The 18735-nt window shown below is 44.7% G+C and overlaps 6 protein-coding genes across 6 annotated transcripts; 4 read left to right on the top strand and 2 right to left on the bottom strand.

Annotated features, from left to right (window-relative positions):
* Positions 1-675: 675 nt before the first annotated feature.
* Positions 676-1283, top strand: DFL_006554 (uncharacterized protein; the record flags this gene model as incomplete). Its single annotated transcript, XM_067636003.1, has 3 exons — positions 676-837; positions 905-1088; positions 1162-1283. The coding sequence occupies 3 exons, from the start codon at positions 676-678 to the stop codon at positions 1281-1283; spliced, it is 468 nt and encodes a 155-aa protein (XP_067487664.1).
* A 1936-nt stretch (positions 1284-3219) lies between these two features.
* DFL_006553 (uncharacterized protein) lies at positions 3220-4471 on the top strand (the record flags this gene model as incomplete). Its single annotated transcript, XM_067636002.1, has 5 exons — positions 3220-3314; positions 3382-3469; positions 3544-3729; positions 3803-4342; positions 4418-4471. 5 exons carry the CDS (start codon positions 3220-3222, stop codon positions 4469-4471), a joined length of 963 nt encoding a protein of 320 aa, XP_067487663.1.
* Positions 4472-6375: 1904 nt separating this feature from the next.
* Positions 6376-8182, top strand: DFL_006552 (uncharacterized protein; the record flags this gene model as incomplete). The annotated part of the gene is made up of 7 exons (XM_067636001.1): positions 6376-6406; positions 6605-6780; positions 6844-7232; positions 7319-7392; positions 7465-7524; positions 7590-7724; positions 7779-8182. The coding sequence occupies 7 exons, from the start codon at positions 6376-6378 to the stop codon at positions 8180-8182; spliced, it is 1269 nt and encodes a 422-aa protein (XP_067487662.1).
* Positions 8183-11943: 3761 nt separating this feature from the next.
* DFL_006551 (uncharacterized protein) lies at positions 11944-12852 on the top strand (the record flags this gene model as incomplete). The annotated part of the gene is made up of 2 exons (XM_067636000.1): positions 11944-12002; positions 12093-12852. 2 exons carry the CDS (start codon positions 11944-11946, stop codon positions 12850-12852), a joined length of 819 nt encoding a protein of 272 aa, XP_067487661.1.
* A 767-nt stretch (positions 12853-13619) lies between these two features.
* Positions 13620-14024, bottom strand: DFL_006550 (uncharacterized protein; the record flags this gene model as incomplete). The annotated part of the gene is made up of 1 exon (XM_067635999.1): positions 13620-14024. The coding sequence occupies one exon, from the start codon at positions 14022-14024 to the stop codon at positions 13620-13622; it is 405 nt and encodes a 134-aa protein (XP_067487660.1).
* Positions 14025-14742: 718 nt separating this feature from the next.
* On the bottom strand, positions 14743-17228 carry DFL_006549 (uncharacterized protein; the record flags this gene model as incomplete). The annotated part of the gene is made up of 7 exons (XM_067635997.1): positions 14743-15471; positions 15527-16309; positions 16370-16422; positions 16483-16556; positions 16837-16858; positions 17086-17106; positions 17183-17228. The coding sequence occupies 7 exons, from the start codon at positions 17226-17228 to the stop codon at positions 14743-14745; spliced, it is 1728 nt and encodes a 575-aa protein (XP_067487659.1).
* Between the last annotated feature and the right edge of the window lie 1507 nt (positions 17229-18735).

Genomic DNA, 18735 nt, shown 5'->3' with positions numbered 1-18735 from the left:
CGAATGTAGTTCGGGTAGATCCCAGATTGCATATTTCAGGCAACTGGTATGTATGAACTTCGACCTCCCCCAGTCGTTAATGTTAAAGCGATCCCCAACGCGGTACCTGCGAAGAAAGCTTAACCCCACCAAAGCACCTAGTAAGCCCCACAGTTCATACCAATTTATTTCATATCCGGGAATCAAGAAACACCACTGCAGACACGTTATCAATTCATGCGATAACACTCGTCACAAGAGCGTCTGGTAGCTAGGATAATCCCATGTTTAGACTACTCGGTTCTGGCCCAACTCGTCTACAAGCTTTCTTATTAGGAAGGTATTCGAAACTGAGTTGCTGATATCTCGTTTCATCGACATATTCAGTATGTCATAAGTGATTTTAGATATTAATTGAAATCACAGAGGTTTTCAAGCTTCCTCGGCATAGCGATAGGGAAGGTTACCGTCGCGAAGACTTTTGGCGCTATATAATTGGATACTTCTTCTGCTTCGCTTGCATCTTTTTTTATGACCTGTGTCGCCAAAGCAAGACTTCGCCATCTAAATCTGCTTTTGATAAGCGTTTATCAGACGAGTTTCGGTCTGTAGCATTTCATTATACTTAATTCTATTTTAAATCTTTGTACTTTTTTTTTTCCCCATCAATCAATTGATCAACGTTTTATCTTGAAGATGAAGTGCTCAACACCAATCCTTGCCCTGTTGATCGCCCCGGTGGCGTACGCAAAGGTCCGAGGTGTTACTGAGATCGAGTGTGGAGGGCAGCAGTGGAACATTGACCAGGTTCAATCTGCTTCCGATGAGAGTTTTGATCATATCCAAGCCGGAACCACTGTATGACTGGACTATCCCACATTTCTTCGGACCACACATCATTCATGGTAGCCTAACATACCTATAGGTTGGCAAAAACGACTACCCTCACAAGTTCAACAACCGTGAGGGGTTTGAATTCAGCAAGGAATGTACACACCCTCTTTATGAATTTCCCATTGTCACGGGAGGCGACTATGAAGGAGGGCCACCTAAGACAGACCGTGTCGTCATCGGATCGGTGAAGAGAGATATCGCCTACTTCTGCGGAGGTAAGTTCATATATACGTGTCTCAGGTTGTGCACTATACGTTGGGTGGATGAATCTAACCATCTACCCTGCAGCTGTCACTCATACTGGTGCGGTGGGAAACAATTTTAAAGAATGCCGCGACCAAGGCAATAAAACTCGCTCCAGAGCGGAACACCGGATCATGCGACGGGGAGTAAGACTTCCCTCCATGTGAGCTCTTGGGAAGAACGAACAGGTCGTTCAATCATTTATTATAAAGCTGTTAGATTGTCAGGTAACCCCGTGAGGGATCGACGTCACAACCCGCTTTCAGGTAGATGGCACGGCTAGTTTCGAATCTCGAATTACCCCTCTTTTGGAGGAAGCAATTACCCTTACGGGACGATAATATGGGATGGCTCGGCAAGACAGCTTCCGAGGCCATATAGCCCTTATACTGTCCTTTTCTTTTCCTGTATACCCACAACATTTTCTAGCTTTCAAGATACCCAGTTATGTACAATACCCAAACTTATGCAGCAGATAGCAATTTGAAGAGATACCCATACAACCCTGAAAATAGTCGTTTTAGACGTTGCTAGCTGAGCTCTGTATATCTCGCAAGATCAAAGAGTGGTAGACAGTCGGTGAAGGTGCCCTACTATGCAAAGTAGCCCTGTCTCTCTGCTGAACAGATCATCTCGTCGTAGCAAGCTTCGGGTGCTAGAAAATTGGTGCCTCGGTCGGTTACAATCGTAGCCAGTAAAAGAAATTTCGTGTACATACCTAGGTCTGTATAGAAATGATGAAACATCTAGATCTTTGGTACCTCACATGCTATTGTCTGCGCAGTCAATACTTAGATCCGAGGGATCTGTGTCACACTTTCAACCTACGAATCAAGCGTATAATCATATCAATTAAATCGATCTTAGGCTGGCCTCCGCAAATTACTGTGGTAACGTTCGATTACACTAAAGATTCCTTGAAAACAAGCAAGTACGTATAGATTGCGTTAGTTCGCCAAAATGTTAAACTGTACATAGTATGCAAATTAATCTATCTGAAGAGCTAAGTTCTAAGGTTCGCCAACGTTGCATAGGCACCGGCGTAATGCAAGAGAATCTCTGAAGACGCTTAGCTCAGAAGCTGCCGTCATGCTTCATAAGCAATCTGTAGGAAAGAACCAGGCTATTGGAAATCTACCATATGACTGAAGATTTCGCCTCTCCGGAATTGAAATTTAAAAAACATCCCTGTTTGTGTTAACATGCAGCTTCGCAGAGGCGACGGTCAGTGGAGATACGGGCCGATACTTGGCTTCAATCCTTGTCAGTTCACCCCTTCAGCCTATCAACTCAACACAACCGGATATTATTCCAGCAATCCGCTACACGTGGGTCATGCGGCCAGACTTTTAAAATTTGGGGCTAGAAGTGAAGACTTAAGGCGAGAGCTTGGTTGTCTTGATACTAAGCTTGCTGCCTTGGCTCAGAGAAGCGGTTGCTCCACGAAAGATATATCGATAAACCCTTCTTATCGAAGCTGACTGTAAATGGTGCCGAGTTTCTCTTTTGAGGGGGACTGAAAGTATAGTATAACATCGCTTCAGTTATAAAGTATTAGGGCTGGATATGGTGAAAAACTGGGAACGAAAGGAATATCTGGATACAAAGAACTGGTGTAGTAATAGTGATACATGACTCGCTTTGGCCTTATATATGTAACTTTTATACACCCAGGCGGACTATACACGCAATCACCGTCGGCCCGGGGGCGCTGAACTGCAGCCGTTATTCCTTCACTAGTGCCATGAGACCTATACGAACGGAGATGATCGAAGAAAATGTGAACGGAAATCTGCAGTTGTTGACCTCCTGATACAGATCCAGATTTTTCGTGAAACAATACGTAACACCCCCAGAATACGGCTATTCGGAATGTTTAATTTACTGGCATAGGTTCCTGGATCTTGCGCGCAAGTGGTGTGGAATATAAAATGCCACTCGAAACCCAAGTTCCATGTAGCTTCCTCCACATATTCTCTCCGATTCCTTCGTGCGTATAGGAAATCGTAACTAACCTGGGAGTTTTGTTGCCTGTCGAGGTTTTCCAAGAGCTACTTTTCTTTTCCGATATATCAAATTTTATATTTAAAAACTTCTTCCGATATGAAGTACATTGTAGCTGCGGCCTTGTTGGCCTCGACGGTCAGCGCTCACGGCGGTGTTACATCTTACAATATTGGCGGAACAACATACCCAGGGTAGATATTCGTGTAGTTCTTTTTGCAAAGACTGTCTTCTTAGCTTTACTAACTCAGATTTCTTTAGCTGGCAACCATACCTAGCCCCCGGTGGTCAATCGACTATCGAAAGACAATACTCATCCTACGATCCCCTCTTTATCGCAGACTTGGGTGTAAGTATCGAGCACCACCCTAAGAACAAGCCTCATGAATTCGGAGGCCGTGCTAACAAGTTTATGGTTTTTAGAAAATCAATATCATCTGTAACAACGCTGGCGTTACTGGTACTGGCCAGTCCGCTACCGTCGCCGCCGGTTCAGACATTACAGCCTACTGGTCGCAGTGGACTCACGCTGAAGGATGTGTCATGGTCTACATGGCTAAATGCCCCTCCAGTGGATGCAACGGCTGGACCGGTACTGGAACCGCTTGGGTACGCTATTAGAAAAAAAAAAGAAAAAAAATTTATATCTGAATGAGTAGAAGAACTAATATTTCTATTGAAGTTTAAAATCAACCAAGTCGGTCTCATCAGTGGCACAATGGGCGCAGGCAAATGGGGCGCCGGTCAAGTCCAGGATACCTTGAAGTGGACCGTTAAGATCCCAGCATCCCTCCCCTCAGGAGAATACCTTATCCGTCACGAACTTCTCGCTCTTCACCAAGCCAACAACCCACAGTTCTACCCTGAATGTGCTCAACTTACTGTCACTGGAGGTGGAAATGGAACTCCGGGACCTTTAGTTGACTTACAGAGGACCTATAGCGGAAGCGACCCCGATGTTAACGTCGATATCTATATTGCCTCTAGGGACAAGACATCCTACACCTGCCCCGGCCCAGCCGTCTGGAGTGGATCTGGTGGAAACACCAACCCCACTACTGCCGCCACCACTGCTGCCACCACCCGAGCTACTACCGCTGCCACCACTCCAGCTACAACACGTAATGCTCAAACTACTACTACTCCAGGGAATAATGGTGGCTGCACCGTCTCCGCCTGGGGACAATGCGGTGGTGTTGGATGGACTGGTTGTACCGTCTGTGTAAGTTTCCCTATCAGTCACAATAATATTAACTCTTCTTCTACTCGCAGCTTGCTAATTCAACCCCCACCACAGGCATCCGGAACTACCTGCAAGGTTCTTAACGACTATTACTCTCAATGTTCTTAGGTTCCCCACATGGACACACATTTTAAATGATGCCCAGTACCTCTTGGCATGACCTTGCAGCGCGCAAAAGTTGGGTCAGTAGAACGTTTAGTCGTGATGTCTGATGATAATTTTGATGTCCACGTCGCGTCGTACTACGATTCGATCCACCTGTATATATTTAAAAATTATCCTATTTACGAAGTAGCGATTCGAATAATATTATTGCAGCACTATATGAGTTGAACCGGGAACAAGACCCCCACGGTGACATGCGCCGCGTACCACGTCTAATATTAGTAGTATCAGGGCCGTATATTACATCTAGGATTGGCGAAAATCTATATCGTCATAATATGCATGTATAGTCCCTGACTAATTACATCGAATTACGCCATCGACAGCTATGCCATTGCTTCGAGAATGAATTGTTTTGGTAAGCTCTGACTCGTTGCATGTGATTAAAGTAACCCCACGTTCTAGGCCGGTCTGTTTTAATAAATTTCGACTTGTTAACAGTAATTATAAGCATGTGTGTGTATGTTAGTAGCTTGTGTTGGATCTAATCTTGCTTTTAATACTGTGTAGGATCCTAGGACCAATAAAACGGCAGAAGGCGATCGGACTGCTCTGTGTAACAGTATTAATATCGGCGCAATCTACTAAACGGATGTTTTAAGTTGATTAGGAACATGTGATATTATAGCGACATGTGCCAGAAATATTAACTTGCCTGTGTGTGTTGCACCTGTTGTATAAAATATCCCTCACAAAAGAGCCAAGGGTGAGCTGAGATGTACCCCGCAACAATTCTGTGTCAAGACGCGAACGCCGTGCCCTAAAATGGAGATGAGATGATATACGCCCGTGGGACGCCAGCGACTAAGACATTTTCAACGCAAAGCAGATAATTCAAGACAAACGACCAAAGCCTATTTTATTAGTCAATTCCCCACGCAGTTTACATGTGAACTTCTCCGAAGAAAGGCCCTTCTTCGATGTTTCGCGCACAGGGAGAGGAACAACCGAAAAGGCGGGCGAACTCCTCCAATAGCGGCGTTTAGAGACGACTGACTGCCAAGCAAACTTGATGTTCGGCGTACATTTCGCCATGGAGAGTCAATTCAATCCAATGCTTTCTGTCTTTCCGGCTGGTTGTGTATGTAATGCAATCCGTATATGTAAGTATATATATGTAGGTAAGAAGTACCTGCATCGATTCCCTCGCTTTACATTCTAACATGCAAAAAAGTGTTTTCCGAGAAGCAGTCGGCGGGTTAAAGGAAGGCATGGGGATTTCGTCAAGCGAATATGGTCTCTATCATCAGATATGCACGCCGGTCTTAGTGGAAAGGATCCGTGGTTTTGTGGAGTTGGAAAAAAGGTCGGCTTGCCCGGTGGCCTGAGCGAGTTAGGGAGAACCTGGTCAAGAGCTGGGACCTTTCACACACACCTTTGACTGTCATTACATACATCCAGAACGAAAGGGCATGGCATCCCTCGCCAAATCTGGTCTGAACAAAAAAAGGTCGGGTCCGAGCGCGATATGGGGTTCGGTCCATTTTAGCCGCTCTTGTTAAAAAGGTTATGGAATTCTGCCACGGAAATATGCAAGATGGAATTGATCTCCACAGGTTGTAGAACCTGAACGATTCTTTAACTTTTCAACTATCTGGAGTGTTCCCTTTTCCATAAAACCTCTTACCCTGCTTACCAAACCTTTCGACCTCGCATAGAATCTGGGACGTTTGCAGGTACCGACCGGGGGGGGTTTTTTTTTCCGGCGAGATTTCTCGGCCCCTAATATCAACGGAATACCACTTCGACGCAGACAAACGACAATTTTAAATTATATAGTGGGTTTAAATATCAAAGGCAGAATGGTTTTGATAGCGGTACCAGGTTTCATATAGTAGTAGAGCAACATGGCTTCGCCGACGAAGGTCTTGTCGACAGGTCAGACAATACAAGACCTCATCCTTCTAGGTCAACTTCGGAATTTAAATCGCAAGTCACGTCGTCCTGCCGGATGGGTACCTCCAGCTCTGAATGATCCCAACTATGTCCCTCCCGTACGACTGAAAGGGGCGCATCTTTATTCGGGCACGGCTTTCCTGGCGATAAGTTTTTTGATGATATCTTGGAAAATTATAGCGACGCAACAAACTAGAACGTCAAAATCGAAGTTGCTTTTCTTGGAGGACTGGTTGTTGCTTTGCGCGCTGGCTGGACAGATTACTTATGTTGCGTTAGCATGGGCGGGACAAGAGTATCAGGTTGGCTGGCATATCTATGATCTCCGATATAACAGCTTGCTCCAATTATATAAGGTATATAACGAAGCCGAGTTTAGTGAAAGCTGTGATGGATACTAATCACATAACCTCAAATAGTACGCTGGGATATCCAACATAATTTTGATATGGGTCTACTGTACAAGCAGAGCATCTCTTCTCATCTCCATCCGCAGGATGTATTCTCCCATAAGAACCCGTCTAAAATTCCTCATCGACTTCCTCGCCGTCGGAAAGTTCTTTACGTTAGTCATTTGCATATTCGCCTTCATCTTTCAAGTTCCACAGCATCCCGAAGCGCCGTTTAATCTCGTCTCTGCCCTCAATAATGGTGTTAATATCTTAGCTGCAGATATTAAATTAATGGCCGCGCAGTCAGCTTTTGATACTGTCATCATGCTGTCACCGTTACCTCTGCTCTGGAAGCTAAAGAATCTTCCGAAACGAAGGAGGTGGCAGACTTTGGCCCTTTGTGGGTTTGGTATTTTGTGAGTTTTTATGGATGTCGGAGCAATATACCCGGATAAATGTACAGCTTGGGCTAACAGTTGGATATCGTCATGCTGATACTTAGAACGATGTTTGTGGGATATGCCCGTCTTGGAATTGTCATTCACATGCAAGACATTATTTGGGACGATTTTCCATGTAAGCCACTCAAGAGTTTTTTTTTAAAAAAAGCTTCTAGGATACGGCAGGGGATCTGACTGATATCACCAGGGCATTTACCTATCGTTGGAATTTCAAACAATGTCGAAATGTTCGTGGTTATGATAACGGGTAAGCTTAAATAATACCCTTAAAAACAGTAATCCCAGAAACTAACAAAAAAAAAAACCAAACAGCTTGCGTACCAACTGCAAACCTCTTTTTCAAATGGGCCTACAACAAGCCCAGAATACCCGCCGCTTGCGCCACTCGACCCCGCGAGTCCCGTCGAAGGACGATCCGAAAACACAGGAGAAAGAAAGACATGGATAGTACGATCGACTCTATTCAGACTGAGGATACCTATGATACTGACTGGATGAAAGGCGACACCATCCAGTCTGGCCAGTTCTGTCAACCCATCGAAAACCCAAAGAACCTCGCAAAGATTACTACGATCGAAGAAACACCGACTATCTTAGAACCAGCTTTATCGAAACCGGGTTCTTCGTTGTCTATCGATAAAGACCGCGATCTGCTTCCACCGCCGACGGGATCGAGTATTGGTAATTCGGGGTATTTATATCGCGGAGAAGCTTCTAGGTCATCGAGGAAGAGTATTATCAGCTTGAGGGAAACGGAGACAGGTGATGTTGAAGAAGAGGAAGATAATTTTTATGAAATGCTCATCCCTAGTGATGCTTTCTTCCCATTTGGAACAGGACTACGTCCTCGGCCACCGGTACAGTTATCTAATTCTAGAGAAACCTATGAGTTACGGGAGGTATAATTATCTTCTCGGCAATAATTTTTGATGGTACTTGGTTTAGGTGGCAATGTGTTTTATTTTATCTCTCCCTTGGGCATCAACATTTAGAAAAGCCGCTCGGAAGGTTTGGAGTTTTTGATTTTTGGTGATTCTTTTGCGGGCGCATTGGCGCCTATCCACGGAATGGAAGCTTCTGTAGATACTATACATACATATACCCTTATATCGTTATATTACGAGAAACGAATTCCAATATATTGTTAATCAACAAGTATGCAAGACGCCCATGATTTACGTAAGAAGGTTACAACGAGCCAAGATGTGTAAAAACGTCAATGCGTCTGCTCTGTACGGGCACAGAAACATCAAGATACCACACGCCTGAGCTCCTGGGTATAACGTCGGGGTACCGCGTAGAAGTTCTCTCAAGTAGGTATTGAATTCGAGATCGGTTTCTAAAATCGGCTGGGAACTGTTTTGGGGGTTGAAAAAAGTGTTTAGGACGGTCCTGCGTTTGGGGAAACCTAGAGATCTAAACTGGTTGTAATTTCGAAACGGCTTGACTTCTATTGTGGCAAGAAGGCGTGGTTGAGTACCCGACACTGCCATGAGGCAAGCATAGGAGGTGGCAACCATGGTACCAGTCCAATATTACCGCTGATATACCAATCGAATCACACGTGTTGACCGTGTTGCCACAGTTCATGGAGCTCAGGCGGTCGGTTTTTCATATTGCCTTGGCCAGGCCTTGAGTGCTTTGAGCTTGGCTTTTTCGCCCAGATATTAATCATTTACCCATCGCACTTGCTAGCACGCCCAGCGCCTAGGATTCCCTGATCGTATCCTTCTTGAGCATTAGACGGAAATACTTCCGATTTTTGTGGTAGATTGTGTAGTAATCACGAGTGGTGAGAACGAGTGCAAAGAATGCTCTAGTGTCGTAGAGGACGGTACGGAGGAGAATGTATTTGACGTCTATAGGCTTGATAGAGTCGGCATTAGGTACGTGGACGTGGGGCTGGTGGGATTGATGTCGATATGGCTTGTCTTTGAAAGGAATTGAGAGATTAATTGCGATGCTAAACTAGTGCCTAGATAATCTCCGCTGAATGTTTATATACAACAAGCATCGATATCTTTATATCGGGGGCAGTTGTGGTTGTAGATTGTTTAAACTTCCACGCGCGAATAGGATTTGTGTGCACATTGTAAGGATCCATATGGCTGGGCCAGTTCGCTGCCGCGATCTTAGATCTTAATTAGTACCAGGTCAGCTCGGTACGAATATATATATGCATACTTCGCACTTATATATAGGTGAATCGTGCGTGCGAAGAGAGTTGACTCTAATTCGCTAAATGCCAGTCTGCGAATTGCTAACTTAGGTCTTTCTCACTCCGACTCAACCGTTCCGCTCTTGCCGTTCGAATGTATAAACTTAGGTCATAACTTTCCTATTGTAAGTTCAACAGAACATATTTGGGTAGTCTGGCCTACTCGATAAGACTGAATTGAACCATGGGTTGGATATATTGAATTAGTTTGGAGAGAGGTATTGAATGCAATGTTCGAAGTGTCGGAAACTGACAACATAAAAGGAACCTTAGCTCGAGACGAACGTTGACAAGGTCCAACACAGAGCTTAACCAGTCGTTCGAGGCATTCCCTCAAAATAGAACGATGATTCAATGCGACTTTGGAGGCGTAAAGTCGTATCAGCAGCAGTGAGATAGTTCATCCTGGAGTTTACACAGTACAGCCGAGAGGCGACGGTCTGACATGATACTTCACATGGAATTTCGTGAAATTAAGGTACTGTTCAATATCAATTGTGGAGGTCCAAGAGATGTTTGATCACAGAAGGGCTTCTGGCTGAGTAATTTGCAAGATTCAATCCGTTCTGCGTAAAAGGTGAGGTTGAAGTCCCATTGGTTGTCGAATCCATGATTACTTAAGTTACGGAGAGACCTAGGAAATGGATCCAGGCGGAAACCTTCGTAATTTAACGGATATGCAGGATGGCGAAAGCTTGGTGAGCTTATCCCCCGTTACTACCGGGTCGTCATCTCGAAACTTAAATGAATGAGGGAAGGTCCATCCATCTCCACTGTCCAGGACCCATTGCATCGAGACAAAGATCTTGGGGTGAGATGGGGAATGGGTAGACAGATGCTGCAAATGAAGCATCATTGAGCGGGAAAGAAATGTTTCCCCAACGGCTGAGAAACATGGGAGGAAGTATCGATCCTGCCCTTCCTATCCAGCCACCAAGATGAACAATTTGTTGAGGGTCCCTGACTAAACCATTTGCAAACAGATGTAAAGCTGTTCTCGTATATCATGATATCAATACCACCTGTCGACCACGTTAAAAAGTCCAGATCTATCTTCTAGTGTGAACAAAAAGCCCTGAATCTTCCCACCGGCCGTTGGAATCTAGCAAGATTGGTAATTCGATTGTTTAAAAAACAAGAATCAAAAGAGCAGGGTTTCTCGTCGGGAAGTAACATCGGACGGGATCATTGATTTTTCTCGCAACGTTTACACAATAAACATTTTTGTTTTGCGACGAGCCTTTCGCGGGTATGCATATGCCCCAGAACCCAGTAAGGGCGGCCTTCGATAGTGGAGTTACCCCCAAGGACGTCGAACATTGGCGGAAAGTTTTGGCAGAGAAAAGAACCACTGGCGGGTCAGCTAATGCATGTTTTTGTTCTGCATGTAAGTCAAGAAAGAACTCGCTTCGATTCGACAAGACATGACTAAGAAGCATGGGAAAAAAAGCCAAATCCCGGCTCCTGTGCGACGAATGTAACCTCAATATAAAAAAATATGCTCGGGCGAGCAAACCGATAAGACAAGACAAGACAGTTTTTTTTTTTACAAGACACAGCCCGGATAGAGTAGAATAAACCCTAACTCAGAGTACGGTAACGTGAGGGGAAGACCGTTTTCCCACCAGCTTGGACCGGTGCCGTCACATTGATTCAGTTCGGCCGATGTGGCGAAAGGTACCTCGTGACCTCGGCGAAAACTGGTGGCCTGCGAGGTATCACTAATCGTTCAAAAACAAAAATAGTATCACCCATACATCACAGATGGAAATGATTCCGGATGCTACTTCAACCATGCCCAACAAAGGTAGAATGCGGTCGCGCTAATGTTGGAATTACTGTGCCGAATCCGAAGGCTCGAGTTCCACCGCCCGCAGTATGCTCGCAGCGCACCACAGTTGCGGGAAGAAAATTAACTTGTATGACGATAATGTTCATGTTCATGTTGCCTCCTTCCCTGCCTGGCCGGAGAAGCACGATACCATCGCTTTTTGTTCTCGTACAGTCTGTCGCATTTGGTTGCATTGGACAATTAATCCCCTCGTTCTGGGCCCGTATGTTCTTAAGAAGTATATTGTATAAAGGAAGCTACCCCTCGCTGTACATTTCCCTTCTGTCTTCTCCTCTTTTCCCCAAAAGCATCCAAGATATCAAAATAGCTTTAGTCACTCGCTGCTTCTTTGTGAAGCAAAACAAGTCCACTCGTTTTATAACGTCGACAACACACACTCCAAATAAAATCCAACCACATTCCCAACACATAATTCCCTCTCCCACACCACCTTCGTTTCAGAACTCCACTGCTTAAAGTTTCCGACTCAAAAAGAAAGAGAATTTTCTCTCCGTCGATAATAAATACATCACCGTCACCCTCTCCAACCAATCTAAGAATCAGCCATCTTCATACGTAAAGATATATCTATCTATCTACCGGTTCAGTCATTCACAATGAAGTTCACGATTGTTGCTCTCGCCACGGCTGCTGCCGTCAATGCTCAACTTGTCTTGTATGCCCTCCCTTCCCTTTTTTATCTACTCGAGTAGTCATTATAGCAATGTTTACTACGATAGATGATGAGATACTAACATCTACATAGTAACGAGACCACCGGAACCTTCCAGTGTCTAGGTGATGCTGCTGGCAAGAACTTCTGTGCCGGAAACTCTCTCTCCACCAACATCATCATCCGCTGCAACGGCGAACGAGGACAGCCAGGAAACTGCAACAACAACCTCGCTGGTGTCCCACCAATTGGTGTCAAGTCCTCGGCCCTTTGCTGGCAGACCTCTGAAACCTCCGGTGATGCTGGCTGCTCCTTCGAGGGTATAGTCCATGCTGATGACGGAACAACTTTTCCAATTCCTTCTTCATCTTCCTCATCTTCTACCGTCGAGCCAACTTATGGAGCTTCTTCCACTTCATCTGCTGAGCCAACTTACGGAGCTTCTTCCACTTCACCTGCTGAACCAACTTATGGAGCTTCCTCCACCTCATCTGCTGAGCCAACCTACGGAGATCCTACCTCTGTTGAGCCAACCTACGCACCAACCACCAGCGTTGAGCCCACCAGCTCTATCTATCCTACCCTTTCTTGGACAAATACTACGTCCGTCTACTACCCACCTGGAACTACTCTCGTCACCGTCACCGGTACCCATACTATCACCAGCTGCGACACTACTACCACCGTCCCAGTTCCTACAAACACATATGTCCCACCACCAACCAACCATACCTCCACTTACACCACTGGCCTCCCAGCTCCAACTCAATTTCCAAGCGGCGCCGGTGCTCTCCTTGCTAAGGACAGCCTCGTCCTTGGATTTGTCGCTTTGGTCGGCTTCATGTTCTTGTAAATTGCTTTTACAAGTTAACGAATCGTTGCCTGTTAATGACCGACATGATGAATAAATATAATCAATCTCCTCGGAACCCCATTTTGGATATTGCTTGATTTTCAGCTTCTCCTACCCCTGTTTCCTTTCTTTTCGACCCTCCCCCCCCTTTTTTTTTTTTTTTTTGCGTTAAAGCAACTTAGTGCCCACTCAGTACGTTGGTATCCTTTGGTGTTTTTGTTGGCCTCTTCATAGGTTTTCTCACTACACACCGCTTAATTCTTTTATCACGATATACGGTTGACGACCTTGCGCTCCTTTACATTATCACTCTTACTACTACAACGGTTGAATTTTTCTCCTTTTGGCCTGTAATTTTTAATTTCTTAGTAAATAGGACACAAAGCTTTGGAAATGGAAATGGAAATGGAAATGGACTCTTTCTTTTGGCAGACCTAAACCAGCAAACAAAAGTTAATAGTTAAATGCGTAAAATAACATACTCACGATAATGTCCTGTATAGCTGATACCGGTCGTGTAGTGTGATGTCACGAAATGCGAGGTAGGAACTTAAATCCGCATAACGTAGGATATCGACAGAAGATCGTGAGATCCTCTTAGATTGGCGAAAGTTAACTAATTATTTGACGAGGGAGGCGAGAGAGATTTTAATTTTTGTCTTTTTATCTACCAGATCCGGGGACGGATATCTTTTTTCATTGGTACCATGGTGGTTACGATACGTGTTCTCTCTCTAGCGGAGAAAGATAATCGAAAAAAAAGTTGATCACACCTTCACCATATCCCTATACTCCTCACCTCCCATAAACTCCCCCACCTTCCCCCTAAAAACACAAACCCAACATCTCCCCCCTTCCCCCCTCATACTCCCCCTCAAAACCTCCCCCCCACAACCCTTCTCCCCTTCCTTCTTCTTCCCATTGTTAACACAAGTCTTATACTGAACATCATACCCACCCTTCTCCAACTCCTTAACAAAACAAACATTACACTTTGAAACAGTATGAAGTATTAGCCGCGATGACGTTAAAGCGGCTGGAAGGTTCAAAGAAGTGATCTGGGAGGCGGAGAGAGGGGTTGTGTGTTCGCAGATGGAGTGTTGGATGTGGAGGGAGGGGAAGGGGGGGTTACGGTGATGGAGGAGGGTGGGGGTTGGGGTTGACCAGGGCATTTCGGATATTTCCTCCCCTTAAGCTTGTTACGGGTGGTTAGTACTGGTTAGGATTGATATAGTGAGATCGTAGATTTGTAAATATTATAAATGATCTTCCTCGCGGGTACTATGTTTCAAAACACGAGGGAAGGTGGAGAATGTGGAGATGGAGTGGTGGTCTACGATGATATCGATGGAGTGGATTTAGAAATGCGGTTTTCCTAGAGGAGTACTTGGGTTATGTGAATATGGTGGAATAGGATATCTTCCGCGTGTGCATCTTGACGGTGTAATTTGTATCAAACTTGGGGATATCTCTAAATTTGTTTCAATGGTGTATAGATGATAACTGGTCTCGAGTTAATCTCCTAGCTACACTAATATATGGCACATTACTTTACCATGCATTACGATTGGCTTATGTATTTACATATGGCAATGCTTTTGCTTAACGATCGGAAAGGTTGAATAGAAAGAAACTGGGTAGTATAAAAATGCTAGTAATACAGTCGCATAAAAGAAAGAAGGAGATATGCTATAAGAAAACGAAAGTTCGCGATCATTCCTGTAAGACTTGATCGCTTTACCCTTTTAAAGGGTGACTTTTTGTTTTATAGAAGGAAAATGCCCTGTACGCAATGCAACATGCAATTCATAGAATCGTAACGCCAATTTCGTCGAAAAAAGAAACCTCCTTGTTAACAATGGCCTCGTTAACCCCCTCCAACAATGGTGACTAGATAGCATTCGCACTCTCCTTGGTAGTCTTCGTATCCATCGACCCATTCCGATCCGTATTCTCGATATGCGCGGCATCCTCTCTAAGCCCCGCATTAACAACCGCCTTCTCCGACTCCGACTCCGCTGCCTCCCTCCTACTCGCATACCCCCTCGGAATCCAACTACTACTCTTCCATGGGTTTGTTTCTTTATCGCAGTACATCTCATCCACCTGCTCCAATGTTAAATTCGAGCTTTCATAATAAAAGAAAAAAACCATAAGAACACCGATCAAATTACACCCAGCAAACACATATCCATACCGATACCCAATCGATGAAGTAATATACGGCGTAAAAAACGCGAGTAAGAAATTCCAAGACCAATTCCCCGCCGTAGCGAATGAAGCACTGTGAGATCGAACTCGTATGGGGAAGATCTCGCCGATGGCAACCCAGACTCCGGGTCCCCAAGTTGATGCGAAACCGAAGATGAACATACAGGCGCTGAGGATTAGGATTGAACCGACGGTTGAACTGTTAGGGTCGGCCTGGGAGCCTACGGCGGCGAAAACTATAAGCCAGGCGCATTGCCAGAGGCCGCCGATTATGAGGGGTTTGCGACGGCCGTATCGTTCGATGAACCAGAGGCCTGGGAAGGTGGAGGCGACGTTGACGCCGCCGAGGATGATTTGGGTGACGTAGGGGTTTGTGAGGCCGACGGATTGGAAGATTGTGGTGCCGTACTGGGTTTTACTTGTTAGCTGCGTTTGTTGGTAGCGGGGTAGGGGGAAAACCCACGTAGAAGAAGTAATTGGCACCGGTCAACTGCTGGAACATCTGTAGTCCAAATCCGAGAAGAGTTCGGTACATGATCTTATCCTTCGGATCAAAGCTACTAAAGAACGACTTCTTCGCAAAACTCTTTTCCTCATGGATGGCCGACGACATCTCCTGATACTGCGATTCGATCAAGGCATTATTATTCTTATTCTTCTTCCCCGCAATCCATTTCAAAGCCTTCATGCAATCCTCTTTCTTCCCCTGAGAAAGAAGATATCTAGGAGTTTCCGGCAAGATAAACATCCCACCCATCAACACCAAAGCCCACAGATACCCAATAATCAAAGCCCCCCTCCAAGACCACGCAGTATCATCGACATGACTAGTTCCCAGATTAACACAATAAGAAGTCAAAATACCCATCGTAACGAACAGCTGGTATGTAGCCACCAAAGCTCCACGGATTTGTTTAGGTACCGTTTCGGATACATAAACGGGTACTAATACCGATAACCCACCGACGGAGAGACCGCAGATGAACCGTCCGATCATGACTTGATACCATGCATGGAAAGAGGCGACTTGAATGGTGTTTCCGATTAGGAAGACGCCGCAGAGAATGATCATTGCCATGCGACGGCCGAGACGGTTGGAGATTGGAGCAGCAATTAAAGCGCCGATTAGACATCCAATGGAGAGGAGACCGACGATGAGACCTTCACGGACGTTGTTGAAGCCGTAGGGTACGCCGTTTTTTTCTTCTTCGTCGGGTTTGTATTGGGCGAAGCGACGGAGGAAGTCCTGACTTGTAATTAGCCGTTGGTCATCATAGAAAGACCTTTCGATGGGTTTTAAGCTTACTCGCATGATCAGAAACCCGGAGATCTGACCGGTATCAGCTCCGAATAAGAAGCCTGGAAGAATTAGTAAACTCTGTTTGGTCCAGGGTTCGGTGAATAGGCGCATCGACATACCTCCCATACTAGCGGTCAACCCAATGGTTAATACCGGGCCCGAAGCCACGGCTCTGATATCGCTGAATCTTTGACTGTGGAAGAGACCCATTGTGGTCGTGATGGATATAAGTCGCGTCCCTCAATTGTTACGTTATATGAGGAATCGAATCGAAGGGGTGGTGGAAAGGAAAGGAAATTTGTTGTTTGTGTGGTAAAAAGTTGTATATATCTCTCGTCGGTTGTAACAGAGTTTAACCTGGAAAAGAGACGGCCGCAATTAAGTTAGATATCAAATTACAATCAATGCAATTAAAGACTTTATAGAGAGCAAACCGCGATTAAGCATGATGATGACAAGAAATATAAGCTTACCGAAGACGACTGTCTATCACTGCTACCGTCCGACGGGTAACTGCGTCACTTTTCGTCCCAGATAGAAGGGGGAAAGGGACCGGTGTAGAGGAAAGGCGGGAGGACAAAGTTAGGATTGACAGTTACACATCAAGGCTGTGGTCAGAAACGTTTCGGAAACAAAAAAAAAAGAAAAATTGACAGGTTCCTAGAACTGTAGATGAGGGCACGGGTAGGTGGATGGGGGGATTTATATCATCATATGCTTACGGTTATATGCATTCCAGATATCTTTTTTATTATTTTATCCCGGAGAGAAGGGTTAATATATAACAAGTTAGCTATGACGCTATTGGAGCTTCCTTACGTTCGAAGGGATTCAAAAAGCCTGGTTTCAGCGGATCATATATCATAATCAAGGGCAGATGATTAAATGATTCAGATGCCAAGGGCCTTTGCGTACAAGGAATCTACGACAATCCGGGGTTCCCTTTATCCACTTTGTCATTGACCGTTATAACTGCTGGTTCCTCTTCTCACTTACTATTCTTCTTTTTACTCTGCTGACTTAGTAAATTAGGGTTTGGAAGGGTGTTTTTCTTTTTGGCCGCAGAAAGAATTAGTCGCCCGTTTGCGACGTCATAGCGGCGACATCGCTTGAGAGAAGAAGGACTCTATGCGAAAAACGGATACGCAGGAATTCTCGGCCAATCCAGAAACGGGACTGCCGAACATTCCTTTTTTCAAATCAGATATCATGGGATTTCTTTAAAAAATTTTGATCCTGGGGAAGTTCGAAGGTTTTCTCTTTCTTAGTATAAGAAATTCTTGGCAAGGGTTGACTCGGCCGCTATGAAGTTCTGGAACCACTAGAAAAGTTCGATGCTGTATGTATGTATGATCGCGTGAACAGTCGATTTGGGAACATCAATGGATTCGTAATGCTTTGAAACCTCGGGATTATAGAACTTCCAGAATCCGACCCAGAGAAATTGAGATTTCTATCGAGATTTCGAATCTAGTTTGAACCTGGAAGGTTTGATAAAAAAAAAAGTTGTGAGGACATGACGTCATCTTGTGTTGGAAGAGAGCTCGTACGCCGACAGATGAACTTAACGAAAAAGCTTAGAGACAGTACTAGTAAAATCTTCTAGCGGTTATTCAGATACGAAAGAATACCTAAGCACTTTGCTACTACTGATCAGAGACTAAATACATAGGTAAGAAGTAGTGATATAAGCGTCGATTGAGGTGATATCTAATACAAATCTATATAGCACAATTCGAAAAAAAGTTAGGCTATAAAGATACATGAGGATAGTGTATATACGATGTATACGGGCGTGTGCACATTCTACATCTTTTGGATAATGGCCCCTTTGCATTGGCCTCGACGGCAATGCATCGCAAGTAGTCTGACGAAGAAAAAAAAAAAATATGAAATAAAGGCAAACAATGAAAACCGTCTAGCAGAGGACCGCAGCAGGGGTATTTGGAAAATTTATCATATCGTTAAGAAAAAATTAAATAGTGCTGTAAAAAAAGTAGAAAAAAAACTCCTCTCATGAACCTCATAACGACAACAGCTTGAAAAAAAATCATCAAAATACCGACGTGAATAAATGGAACAGAAAAAATAATAATGATATGCTTGGGAAGTTATGAAGAATCCAATCCTGCGAAGGATTTCCGAAAATGGTGCATGCCTCCCAAGAAATAAAATAAACGCCAAAAAAAAAAGACAACGATCATGGGGAAATTAAAATCATACTCTAGCTAATTGAATCATATATTATGGGGAAGCGGGGATCATAAAAAATGGTTGTAGTATATCCCACCTGTTGATGAATGAATGGATGGATGGATGGATGGCGGACAGACGGACGTGGGGGTACCGGGGCAGGGGTAGTGGGGGTACGT

This window comes from Arthrobotrys flagrans, assembly GCF_004000055.1.
Source record: "Arthrobotrys flagrans strain CBS H-5679 chromosome Unknown unitig_8, whole genome shotgun sequence".
NCBI lineage: Eukaryota > Fungi > Ascomycota > Orbiliomycetes > Orbiliales > Orbiliaceae > Arthrobotrys > Arthrobotrys flagrans.
The sequence above is the reverse complement of the archived record's forward strand: the minus strand, read 5'-3'. Positions and strand labels throughout refer to the sequence as shown.